General features: G+C 41.7%; 1 protein-coding gene and 1 long non-coding RNA gene across 2 annotated transcripts in view; one reads left to right on the top strand and one right to left on the bottom strand.

Moving 5' to 3' along the window:
* The window catches only part of dlgap4b (discs, large (Drosophila) homolog-associated protein 4b), a 119,543-nt gene that overhangs the window by 26,200 nt on the left and 79,751 nt on the right, over positions 1-13,592 (bottom strand). The window contains 20 exon segments of the mRNA XM_051948165.1: positions 822-920; positions 922-996; positions 3,886-3,926; positions 3,928-4,068; positions 4,070-4,110; positions 4,270-4,297; positions 4,299-4,401; positions 4,403-4,539; positions 4,541-4,599; positions 4,602-4,688; positions 4,691-4,736; positions 4,738-4,822; positions 4,824-4,878; positions 4,881-4,914; positions 4,916-5,011; positions 5,013-5,059; positions 5,062-5,233; positions 5,236-5,265; positions 5,267-5,317; positions 5,319-5,540. Coding sequence (XP_051804125.1) covers positions 822-920; positions 922-996; positions 3,886-3,926; positions 3,928-4,068; positions 4,070-4,110; positions 4,270-4,297; positions 4,299-4,401; positions 4,403-4,539; positions 4,541-4,599; positions 4,602-4,688; positions 4,691-4,736; positions 4,738-4,822; positions 4,824-4,878; positions 4,881-4,914; positions 4,916-5,011; positions 5,013-5,059; positions 5,062-5,233; positions 5,236-5,265; positions 5,267-5,317; positions 5,319-5,465 — 1,574 coding nt within the window. The 5' untranslated portion in view covers positions 5,466-5,540.
* Positions 11,632-12,647, top strand: LOC127534003 (uncharacterized). Its single transcript, XR_007941910.1, has 2 exons — positions 11,632-11,893; positions 12,352-12,647. It is a non-coding gene; the product is annotated as an uncharacterized LOC127534003 (long non-coding RNA).

Below are 13,592 nucleotides of genomic sequence, written 5' to 3'. Positions count from 1 at the left end.
TTTTTTTTTGTTTACAGCAACTAGATGCTCATATAAAGTTAGTTATATCCGAGACTGCTTTTGGAGAATAAGACACAACACTGTTTTTGTCTGTTGGCTGACAGAAATTACTAAGAGTCAAAAATGTGGATTTAACAAAGGAATTACAATGCTTTACTGACAATGAAAAGTTTGGGATATGGATCATTTTCAACTTCCTCTTTTTAAAAACGTTTCTGTTTTGGAAGGAACGCCTTAACTCAATAAATCTAAAGTACAATACATTTGTGTGTCCGCTGTGGCAAATTTTATCCCAAGTTTTTTATAATGCAATGACCTGTTAGAGATTGGGTGCAAATCCCCTACTAATAGCCTGCACCGCCTCATTTCATTGAGGAGGATCAGATCCACTTGGCATGTTGTTCATCATCTTCGTGACCTTGTCAGTGGGGGCTAATAGCTCTTATGTAAGTAGATGAATTAAGCTTTGAACTATCAGTGTCATTCATTTGGTTCAAATTTTGGTACAAAAGTAGTTTTGGAAATAAGGATTTTGTGTTGACAGGAAGCTCAATTTTATAGCAGTCATTCGAGCTGTGCCTGTGAAATGCAAATTGTGCTATGAAAATGAACATAGCTCAAGGCAGACAAAGGGTGTTGAAAATGACGGTGATTTAGAAGTGGGAGGGTTTGCTAGGACGCTATGTGATGTAAATCGAGTAAGTGCAATATAAATGTAGTCATAATCATAGAAAAATGTCTGCTTTAGCTAATGGAGAAGAAAGAGATACCAAACAGACAGAATAGGAAATCTGTGTTTTGGCCACATCGCACGCCTTCACTGTCCGTCCTCAAGGCAACACTGACCTGTCCCATGACATTACGCCCTGCCCAAAGTACTGCAGACCTGGCTGAAGTCATCATCATCCATGGTGGTAAAGATGACCTGTACCCCCGATACAGTCCAGGTTGTCCAGGCTGCGATTGTTGGAGAGCTCTCTGAGAGATGGAAGACAGCTGGAAAGGAAAGCAAGACAAATGTAAAGTTAGGTAAATGCGAAATGTTAAAGATATGGAATCTAAAGAGGAAAACTGAATGAAACAGTTGATGAAAAAAAGTTGATATTAATACAACATGATGGAGAGGAAGTAGTGAAACATGGATTGAGAGAGAATATGAGTTATCAGCAAAACCAGGGATTGAAAGAGAGATAAAAGGAGGACAAGTTTTGTTATTCAAGTCATCCCTTTCATTTCCACTTTTCATTTATGAGTCATCATGAGTCCAAATCTCATCTCTATTCCAATTTCATCTAATTTTAAGCATCAGTCATTACAGCATCTGAGCATGCAAAGCAAGTGATGTCAGGCGAGGCATGTATACAGCTTTCTGCGCCATCATGGTGCCACAACCAAAGAACAGGTTTAAATCTAATAAGTCTAGATGTGTTTTACACATTCTTTGCTGGCACATGCAGTGATAGTAACATGACATAGTGTCATGCCATGCTCTATGGACACAGATGTCTCTCATTCCTTCATTTGAATAGTGTCAACTCAGCTACTTTTCACCTAAAAGCATGGGCAGATGGTATTTAAAGCTTCAGGGGGTGAGCAGTTGTTGTTGGCAGCAGGACATGAATTTAGCATTTGTAGTTTCCACTTTTCAGGCATCTGAGGGGGGCAGTGCAAAGTCATAGATGACAGATCATCTAATCGGAAGTGTTTTGCACCACACCCCTGAGAAGTGGCTTACAGACTACCACTAACCTGCTCATTTGACCTGCCCAGCTGGTGCAGAGAGGACACTCTGTGGAGTGGGAGACCACAGGCATCCAGCTCCCCTGCAAGAAGGTGAAATCCAGGGTTCTGCTGCTCACCGCCAATCAGGTAGGCGCAGACCGGAAGAGAGTAGGGTTGGATGATCAGGGGTTGGCAGGTGTATTAGCACTAGCATTCAAGCACGCTTTGGGGAGGAATAAATCCTACCATTTCACAGATAGGATTTCAAAACGGTTGCATATTGTGGGGTTGTGTGTAGCAGGTAGGCTAGTGTCCATGTTTCTCCAGATGATGTAATTTTTTTGCCTTTTCTCATGTGTCTTTGATCCAACCAGAGATACATCGATCAGCCAGAACATCAAAACCACTGACTAGTGAAGTGAATAACCTTGATCATCTTGTTACAGTGCAATATTCTGCTGGGAAACCTTTGGTCCTAGCATTTATGTGGAAGTTATTGGACAAGTACCACCAACCCAAACATTGTTTCAGACCAAACAGACTCCCACATGCTGCTCAGGAACTGCTTGAGGAAACAATCAAGAGTTTAAAGAGTCCAGATCCTAATCTGATTGAGCATTGGGATGCAGCTGAAAAAGTCTGATCCATGGAGGCCCCACCCCCAACCGGCAGGACCCAAAGGGATCTGCTGTCAGTGTCCAGACACCCCCAGAGGTCCTTATGTTCATGCTCCAATGGATCAGAGCAGGTTTGGTGGCACAAGGGGAACCTAAAAAATACTAGGCAGGTGTTATTAATGCTCTAGCTGTGTCTGTGTTTACTCTTTGTTTACGCATATTTATTGCCCTTAACGTCCATCAATATTGTGCTACAAGTGATTGCTTCACCCTTTTCTCTCAGGCTGCGGTTTGGTAAATGCAAACATTACTGACATGTATAAATGACAGTTAGTGCAGTGTAAATTACACACGATGACTGTACTACATTCATATATCTGATTACAATGACGCGCTGTCAAACATACAAAAACATATAAAGAAATGCAATAGAGAATGTCACAGCATGGCAGTAGACAATAATTTAAATAATTACAAAATTATGCAGTCATTTCAAATAGAAACTTCTCTCAGACAGCAGATGTAACTGCTGTTGCCACTTTAGAGCCTTGAGCATTATCCTTCTGCGAAGTTCTGAAATCTGAATACACATAAAATATGACAGTTCTAGCTTAAATTTGATGTAACTTTGCCTTGGATATGAATGAAAGAAGGCAATGTATTTTCTGGCCATTTTATGAAAAGGTACAGTCACCAGCAATGTCCTGCTGTGGCCCACATTACATATTGGTGTAATAACTCTGCTTCAGAAAACATGCAATTTAAAGATAACTGAGGCGCAATTCCAGTCAGTCAGTCTGATGTATCTGATTTGTGCGTAATTTACTGATTGAGCGCGAACACTAATTCTGTGTCATATTGTGTAAACTACTCTAATGTAGTGTGCATTATCTTAGCTCGACTGATGCAGAGTCAGTCGGTAATCACAGCTGAAGTACGGTACTATTGCTGGCATGTGTGACGACAACAGGAGGTCTGACACACTTCTATGCGTGAGTTAGCGCAGTGTGGACTGTGTGTGCTTGTGTGTGTGTCTGCACTTTCCTACACGCTGACATGGTGAGGCTGGGCACGATGATTTCCTTCCTTGTATGCATGGAAATGGGCGGCTTATTTAGCTTTCTTTTGATTGTTGAGAGCTTTGCCAATCAGTATTTATAACTGCATGCTTTTATAAGTCTCTGGGTGTTCTCCCAAATCAGCACTTTATTTAGTCACCCATTTAAAGGACTAATCAGTATATTTTCATCATGTATATACACATAAAGCAACAAACCAAGGCTTCTGTAGATAAATATTTAGGTAATTCCCAAGATAATTAGAATAAAGGCCAGTTCTAATAAGTTGTTCTTATTGAACAATGCTGATATAATACAACTGACTTAACTGACAGCCTGATCTTATACTTTTGAACAGAAACCGGTCCAATCATTTTACGATTTACAGGAGCATTTTAATATTTGGGACTGTAGGGTTTCTTTGTGTCCCTTACTGTTGAGTAATATGTGTAGTGCGCAATAAAGGCCACTCTTGCTTCTTGCCTTACTTGCGTGGGGTAGCTGGTCGCTTCAGAGACTGCTGGGTAGCCCCTGAGGTAGCTCTGGCGGCGAGCAGCAGTTTTTGGTGAGGGGTTTGGGCTTCCCTCAGAGTCTCGCTGTCTTCCATGATGTCTCCCATGGCCTTCCACATAGCTACCACTCCTCATCCGTCGGCATGGGATTTCATTGGCACGCCCCACTGCGGCCCCTAAGTGTCTGCCTCCAGTCACCCTACAGGCACCATTAAGTGAATAATTAGTCTTCAGTTCGTCTGTTAAGAAAGCTTCTAATGCTATTTTGGTGCTTTGATTTGCTTAAGTTCACTTTCATCGATATACAAGTAAACACGTGTGAATTGTATTTAATATTATTGCAGTTGATTTACTCACGCTTCTTCCCAACCTGCAGGTAGTTGCACGTCCAGTTCCTGTTTGGCAAGACTTGGATTGAGCATTGGACGGCTGTCCAGAGTAGCTGAGCCTTCTGGATCACCTGTCTTGGTTGGGCCCATGGTCAGTGTGACAAGACCCTCCTTTCATATACTCATTATCCATTCATCAGCAACCTCCTGTTCCACCTAGTCCACCACACCTCCACCCCCAGGCCCAGTAAATGCTGATACTTATGTCATTGCTGCTTTTAGAGGAACTGATGGTGTTGTTAGCCACTGTGGATGTATCTGGTCGGCGCTCCCTGGCTGTCATGGCCAGTTGGACGTCCCAAGTCATCATGGCCATGGTGTTATGGTAGCTGCTCAAATCGCTGCTGTCCAAATCATCTGAACTCCGGTATCCTGACATGTTGGAGCGTGCCGTCGCTTGGCAGTTGCCTCTGATTTTGTACCCCGATCCTTACTTTTTGGATCTGCGATTCTGCTTTCCTCCATCCTCAGTGCTAGATGAGCCTCCACCACTGCCAGTAGAACGTCCATTAACATTTCCTTTCATGTTGTGTCTCCCAGTGATTGGGACTTTGCAAGAGCTTCTGCACTGAGTGCAGCTGTAACGAATACGACCAGGACTGTCTGTACGCTGCTTGGGCAGCCGCAACAGCAGACGTTCTGTGAAACTGCAATGTGCTGAATCCGTCATGGCCTCCAGGGAGCTGTTTCTCAAACTCCAGCAGACTGGGTGGGGGCTTGGTTCTTGGTCATATGATGTGAAATAGTTGCTGAGCCGCTTGAATCATAGGTGTTCGTGCGCTTAGTCCTGCCATGCCCATACCTGTTCCCATGCCCATGGACATGGAAGTCCCCAAGGTCCCTGTACTTACTCCACCAATGCTGTCCCCAGGAGGAGAGAAGTCAGACTGTCATAGGAGTTGTACGTGAATCCGGGGAAAGGGTGCTGCTGTTGGACCAATTGGTTGTTGAGAGGCAGCATGCAGTCTTGGTGGAAGAGAACCTGGAGCAGCTGAGGGGTAAAGATGAGGGTCCATGGTGGCCATAGTGGTCCATTGTTGGGCTTCAGCAGTAAGGGCTGCGTGGCAGCGTGCTGGTCTTCTTGAGGGTAGAGGGCCTCTGAATGGCCTGTGAAGGGTCACAGGAATCAGACAGATGTCTGTTACGGTTCGTCCCCAAGCCTTTCATGGTGGCGAGGAGGTCCAAACCCTCTAGAAGACCTCCAGGCCAAGTAGAGATGACAGATGACTCTGAAGATTATTCCTGGAAAAGAGAGACAAACAGAGCAGAAAGACACAACACAACAGAGAGGGAAGAAAAGGATTTAGAACTGGGTAATACAGTACTGTACAAAACACACAAACAAAAACATTCAAACCGTGCCTATCAGCTTAGCCACACAAACACAGGCAGACTACAAACAGAGTAGCTGTAGGGCAGTCAGGAAAATACTGTGTGGTGAATGAGCCAGCTTTCCACTGCCTCCCACAGTGAACATCTGTGTTAAAATGTTGGAAATAGATAGAAAACAATGTGTGAAACAAAGGCGTGCTGTAGCTCGTGGGTCGGGGCATACATTATGGGTAAGAGAACAATTGCTGACAGTCATTGGTGATTCGAAACACCTCCGTATTTATGCGGGGCTTTGCAGCAGTTGGTAAACAAATATCTCTTTTTTATTCTGTCTAATCACATTCAAAAAAGGTCAGAGAACATTAATCACCGCACAAACATTTCCATTGATTTGCACCAACGAACATATTACACTTCGGGAGACTCAATAATGTGGCATTTCCTATAAAACAAACTAAAGATTACTGATGTAAGAAAGCTTTAAAATGAGGGCTTAGGGCTCTACTTGTGGCCTCTGGATGCTTATCCTACAGGTACGTTGTCATACACAACAGCCAAATCTCTGGGAGAGCCCCTTCTTTCAGCCTGAAACATTCTCTCTTATTCCATCTGCCACAGTTTCTCTCTTCCTGCTCTGTTCCTTCTCGCTTCTCTTCCCACCTCCAGTGGGTATCCCTGGCACTAGTGACCAAGCTCCTGTCCTATCTTTGCAGGGAGAGCCAAGGATGGCAGGCAGACTGTCATAGTGAAACCAGTAAAGAGGATTTGACCAGTGGGTGGTGGGTGGCAGGAGCTGGCAGCTACACCTCCTTGTCTTCCTAGTCAAGCTGTGCCAATGCCCTGCCTGGCAAGGCAGCAAGGACGGTGCTTCTTATCATGGAACATGAGAGATGATAATAGGGGATATCATGTAAAGGTAAACAAAGGTGATAGCATCGTCCTGTGTTTATGAATTGACAGGTATACTCAAATGAGGCTCCTTATTGTGTGTGAATATGTAATAAATACAGGAAAATCTAATTTCTTTCAGAAAATGTGGAAGTAGCCATGAAAGCAGCATAAGTTGGTTTGTTTTTATTTTTAACCAGAAAAGGGAAACACTTATCTTTTCAGCAAAAAGAATGTGTTTTCCCCCAGATGCTGTGGTTTGTGAAGAGTATATGAATAAATTAAGCATTGTGAGTATCTAGAATATTGTGATTTCATTGACCATTCCTGCTGGACTAAAGAAAACTCTGCTCTTTAGGGTAGATACCATTATCAACAGTCTATTCAAAACTACAGAATGGACACTGCTTCCTTATCTCTGTTGGTGTAGTTAAGTGAATTCGGTTGTATGAATAATTGTCCTACTTTGGAATTACAGGTTATCTGAAATCCTACAAATGAATGCTTCCTTTACTGCAGCACTTGGATGTAACCATGGAGATTATTTTCTTTATTACTTGTCTCACCTTTTGCAAACTTTTCTTGAACAGACTATTCCTTGAATATTTTGGTAGACCCTTAATATACTTATATTTCTATGAAACTCATGCAGCATATGGGGGTTAGAGTGGAAAAAAAGATCTTATTATTAGTCCCCCTGCAGAGTTTCAGCTGACATGAAGAAGACTACTGAAGTTGTTAAAAACTCGTTCTCATCTTCCACACAGTGTTTGTCCAGGGAGAGTCAGCTGGACACGCCAAAAGCAATTTACTGAAAGTTCATGCAGCTGCTTTGCCAGACTGCAGATTGCAGTGTGCTACGGGGTATCTTGGGGTTATGAGGTGGGCTCGATAATAACCACTGCTACCTCACTCTAACTGCAAAATTCCTGAAAAATAAGCTACAGAACAACAGAAACTGCTCCTACTTTACATGTACTGAGTGGATCGGATATCATTCATTTTCCTCACTCATATTTTCCTGTTGAGGGAGTTTATTTGAACTGTCATCCAGGCAGTCAAAAGCTTTTTAGACTCTTTCAGACCACTATGCCTTGGTTGAAGAAAGGGACCTTTGCTATAAATCTCTATGCTCATCTTTCGAGAGTAACAAACCTGAGGAAAATTAGATAATGGCACATTTCAGTGTATTTCTAGATGGACCATAAGCGATGATACAGCAGCTAATTCAAAAATGACACTTCATTCCCAGGTCAATTTGAACTGATTGTAATTCATTGTTTGAAGCAAAGCGCTAAAACATTTTATGTGTTACCTTACCTTTACATAAAGTATAGACACAGACACACACATTACTTTTATACACTTTTCGCAATTAGCGACTTGCAAAAAAATCTCCATATAAATTGCAAGCTGGCTTTCATTCCTCCATTATTAGCATGCTGCAGGCACAGACTCATTTAGTGTTATTAACAGAGCCTCTCTGAGTGCCATCTCTGCTGATAGGGTCAAATCCTCTAAATCCTTTACACCACATTAACTAACTGCCTCATATCCCGTCGTGACACGCCACTCAGCTGAGCTTAGCGTACCATCCTCAATGTGTCAACCAGTACGCCTCAAAATGACAGTGATAGCTGTGTTAAAAACGGAGGCAAGCTCGTCTGACAGACAGAACTCACTACAGGTCAAAAGTCTTGAACAGGTTAATAGATAAGTGCACCACAAAACAAGAAAACAAAAGCAGGTAGAGGTATGTGAGAAATAAGAAATGTGCGTGACCTTTTAACTGTATCACACGTGATCTATGTGTTTGTTTGACTGTCCAGGACCTCAGGCACTTTAATTAAGGACTTGTGTTGGAATGCACACTGTAACTTTGTCAATTAACTGGCGTCTCCTGTGTGATTTTAGTGGATGATCATTCCAAAGCGCCTGTATTTAATAAAGCACTAACGAAGAGCTAATTAAGAGGCCTTGCTCGTAAATCCTTAAAGATACATTCACTGACTCTGCAAAAGTGCCCCAATGTGGCCCCAAATACACTCATTTCTTATATTTTGAAACTGAACATGGCTGAGTTTCTGAGGGTCAATTTCTAACATCCACACTAACCTGAGAGGAAATCTGGAGGATATGATGAAGTGTGTCTTCAATTAACGATTAAAGGTTTGGACTACATCTTTGAAGCAGTCATGCAACACACTGTGTGATTAATCTAAGCAATTAAGAATAAAACAAAGAAATAATACATGTTTCAGGCTCCTCCTAGAGTATATGCATATCTTCTAAAATGTCTTTTGCAATCCAATTATAAAATAATATTTGAGATTTTACTGCAATGTTCAAAAAGGGGTTTTCAGAAGCAAGCTTATACATTACCATCTTGCTATCAATTCCCGTAGAGTTCAAGCTATTGCTTACTTTGTCAGATACTAGAAAGGTAAAAAGGTCCAGTAAATCCAGCAAACAGACAGACAGCGGGTCTTGCATTATATTTAGATTCCATAATCGTCCTCGCAGTGAAAATGGTAGGTAATATGCCACTTTTTGAGTCAGCAATGACTCAAAATGCCTGCAAATCGTTGCATGTTAACCAGATTTTAATGAAGCAAAATCATGCCTGGCAGCTGACATATGATAAATGCATCAAGTATGAACACTGAGGTCAGTATGTATGATACAACCTGTAACATCATTGGTGGGATGTATGATAATATAGACGAAGCGGCATTTCGACCCCCAGACATGTGAAATTAAAGAATTTAGGTCAGGCTCCTACTAGGTGAGTCTGTGCATCTCATTCTGGACTATTTGTGCGCCCACAAATGCACCAGAACGTTAACGTGTCTGTGTTTGTGTGTGATTCGACACCCTGCTTGGAGCGTCTGGTGGCACCATCTCCCTGCCTTGTGCACTGGGGAGCTGCCATCTGCTCCTCCAGTGGGAAAAGGGGTGTTTGGCATTGTGTCCAAACTCATGACCTTACTCAATTTCACAGCCACCACGCCAGAGCTACATGCAATTCACACTGTTAGCCAGAGGAGGGCGACATACTCAATACCAGCTGGACTCTGTCAAGCTCTGTTACTTTGTGATGTTTTCATGGCATGTAGAAGCATTCATGGTGACAATTTGGAAAGTGAAGTCAGAGTTACATGAATAATGTGTCAGTCACAGGTTGTAAAACATGCAATGAAAAGGTCTGTGTAGATGTCAAATTATAATTAAAAGTAACGACCATAACTCTGTTTTTGATGACCTCATGTAGCAAGTGAGCTTAGCTTGATTTGCAGTGGTTCAGCACATTTCCCCCAAACAGGGAAAAGTATTATTTGATTAATGTACAAATACTCTATTACATATAAAAGTTTCACATTTTAAGTTACCCTGAAGTAAAAACACTTTAAACCAGACGTTGCAAACACCAGAAACTGGAACCCCTTCTGAGATAAGTCTGAATGATGCTGAGGTGAAAGAGAAAAAAGGAAAGAGAAAAAACACAGTCCTGCTTCACAGATTCGTTTTCATTTTGAGGTCTTCTTTTTTGTCAAATACTTTTTTGTTTTTCTTTTACAAAATTCAAAAAGGTTGGAAACCAGATGACCCACTATTGTGAGATAATATCCAACAATGGTTAAAGTGCATATTACATATCTGCAAATGCCGTCTGCAGTGAGTCTCCGGTTTGATTCCCAGTGGATCCGACCTTTACTGCTTGTCATTGCCCTTCTCTTTTTTCCCCTTTTTTCTCCTATTTCTCTGCACTGCTCAGCAATACTAAAAAAAGAAAAAAGTTACCACTTATCAATGTCTTGTATTTTTAAGGCCTATCAAATGCATTTTGTAGTGTAAAATCTTAATATGTAATTTAACCACCTAACATTGCTGTCCAATGAATCTAGAGAAGTGAAAAATACAATTCTGCCTCTGAAATATGGACTAGAAGTACAGTAGTGCCATAAATTATGAACATGCAATCAAAGTATCAGGTCTTAAATCAAGTACACAAGCCGGTGTACTTTAAATAACAGAAGGTAAAGAGAGAAAACAACTTTTGGATAAAAATAAAAAGCTGTTAAGTAGCAACACATTATAAAAATACTAAATCCTGAGAGGGCTGCACAGTGGGTAGTGGTTAGCACTTTCGCCTTGCAGCAAGAAGATCCCCGGTTCAAATCCCAGGGTGGGCCGGGGATCTTTCTGCATGGAGTTTGCATGTTCTCCCTGTGCATGCGTGGGTTTTCTCCGGGCACTCCGGCTTCCTCCCACAGTTCAAAAATATGCTGAGGTTAATTGATTATTCTAAATTGGCCGTAGGTGTGAATGTGAGTGTGATTGTTTGTCTGTATATGTAGCCCTGCGACAAACTGGCGACCTGTCCAGGGTGTCCCCTGCCTTCACCTGAGTCAGCTGAGATAGGCTCCAGCGACCCTAGTGAGGATAAAGCGGTGTATAGAGAATGGATGGATGGATGGATAAATCCTGAGATCAAAATTAGTCAAAATTCTAAATAGGCAGACAGGCAATTTCCTGTCTAATATATAATACTTCATCATTGCAGTGTTATCAGTCTTCAATCAGTGTCTCCCAGTCACTTGTCCCCCCCTGTCAATACTGACAACAAAAAAGTACCAAATGCAGACTTTGTCCATTCTGATCATAACAATATTTTGTCAATTTTCATATTTTCTGGCACAAAATATTTCCACATTAAAACACAGTCCCTGGTCCAAGACACTGAGAATTGCTATTCCTAGTATTTCCATTTAAAAACCTAAGCTTCCTGGAAACATTAAACCTGATTGCTTGACTCTGTACGTGTTGTCTCTGTTGTAGTCTGCGAGTAGCCAGATTTTCCGAACAGTTGCCAGTTTCTAGATTGGCAAGTCTGTGGGTGTCCAGATTTAGATGAGAGACTGCAAAGGACATCATTCCCTCATCAGAGCAACAATGTACGGAGAGGCAGTTTGTCAGAGCACAGCTCAGTCAGCCAGCCCTGAGCCCATCTGCTCCATAGGCTTACAGCACTGCCCTGGAAGACAGGGGGCAGCTCTGTGTGTCTGTTTGAGCGCCGTGTCTGAAGCCAGTGTGTGTTACATGTAACAAGACAGACGAATGCTTGCAGACTGCCGGTGAGGAGGAAGGGACAGAAGGAAGCGAGGGAAAAGCTGTGGGGAGAAAAGGTGTGGGTTTTGACGACAGCGAAAATGAAAGCAATCTAAAGGGAATGAGGAGGTGTGAAAATGAGTAAATGTGTTGTAAAGTGTGCACCGGGGAGAAGGTGAGGAAATACAGAGAAGAATAGAAAGCAGGGAGTGAGGAGGACAAAGAGCAAGCAGAGGGAAGAAAGAGAAAGGCTACTGTCAGGAGAGGTAGGGGTTCATTTTTTTTTATAAAGAAATCTAGACAGTTTTTAGTAGAGGAGTGTGTCAGCGTAGTGTGTGATGCATGTGTTTATTTCAGAAAAAGGTGTGAGGTTGTAAATAAGTGAGAATATGTGAGGCATATGTGCACAAGAGAGAATAATTGCCAGCTTGAGAGATTTATTAGTTTTGTTTTAAGGATTTGCAAGTTCACGTGAAAAGTAATTGAAAAATTTGTCAGGGACTTAATGCCTCTGAGTGCTGGGCGTCTGCAAGCAAATATGCACTTATTTGTATGCATGTGTGTCACAATTATTAATGATAAATAGTGCATATGTGTGTGCGTGTATGCGTGCATGCAAAGCAGGCTAACCTTGTCCTAATTACACTCTATCTATTCCATCAGTGTGCTGCTCTGGCCTATTTTCACAGCTATAAATTTACTGCTCTCTCCTCTGTTGTGATAGATGACCCACTCATTTTAGCCCATCTCTGAAGACTGTGAGCCAGAAAGGAAGTCAGTGAAAGACAGTGGCACCACTTCACTGCTTATGATGGCGATGATGGAACTTTCCATGTCCTCAAAACTATTTCTGGTTTTTGAAGTTGGTACATCAAAGGAACATGATGTGTTGTGGTTACTATGTTTGTTTTTTTTGGATTAGGAAAGCCCTAACTTTACAGATGAAGCAAAATGTGCCACCCGGGGATCTCAAGAGTGCTGCAAGTGTTTTACATCTAATAAAGCATCTCCTTCCTTGTTGCTACAGTGTGATTATTTATGAATTTGTACTCCTGATTAGCATCAAATGTCAGCAGTGGTTGCAGACCTCCAGGCTGTGCATTAACAAGCATTTGTCACATAAATAAAAATGAACAAAACACAGTTTATACATTCACCAGTTTGTGATTCTGTCACTTTCTCTGACCTCCAAAAAGCCTGAAGGGAGCAAGTGGAAAGACAAGAGGTCAATAAAATGTCATATTGTTGTGTGGCTCAGGTCCACAAGTTCACTATTACAAACGAATATGTAAAAAGTGGGCCTTAAACATATAAATATTCAACTACATCATTTTTCCACTGAACTCCACAATATTTACAGACAAACAGTTTGCCCATAATACATCAGAAATCATTTATGAGCCTGATCAGTGTGTCAGCTTTGAGTTCATGTGAGGAAATAAAGCATTAAAAACATGCACGTCCTTGATGTAACATCAGGGACAAATCGTGTTCTGCTGTTTATTTTTTTGAAAAGTGTTGATGTTCTACTGAAGCTGTAACTCTGTAAACCAAAGGCACTGATTTTTTTTTATATAAATTACAAAAGGAGCTGAAAACATTTAACTGTGAAGCCATATGGTGACAGACACTGGGTCCTTCTTTTGACCTTCACCTCTAATCTGTGCTGCAGCCGTTATCATGGCCATGGTCCAAAATAAAGCATCCACTCGCATTATTTTGCACTCATTGCTGGAACAGTCCACTCATAAGTGTCAAAAACAACTGCGTAAAAACTCCAATAAGTAAAACAGCTCGTATAGAAATAGTAGCGAATATAAAACCTAGAAAAAGGTCCTGATAAAACATCGGTGGTTAAGTTTGGCTTTAAATACACTACTGACATGACACAGGAAGAGGAGTGGGTTTGCTCGGGGAGGGTGGTTTCATCATTACACTGATGAACATGGGCATGGAAATGTGTTC

Source organism: Acanthochromis polyacanthus, chromosome 5 (assembly GCF_021347895.1).
Source record: "Acanthochromis polyacanthus isolate Apoly-LR-REF ecotype Palm Island chromosome 5, KAUST_Apoly_ChrSc, whole genome shotgun sequence".
Taxonomy (NCBI): Eukaryota; Metazoa; Chordata; class Actinopteri; family Pomacentridae; genus Acanthochromis; species Acanthochromis polyacanthus.
The sequence above is the reverse complement of the archived record's forward strand: the minus strand, read 5'-3'. Positions and strand labels throughout refer to the sequence as shown.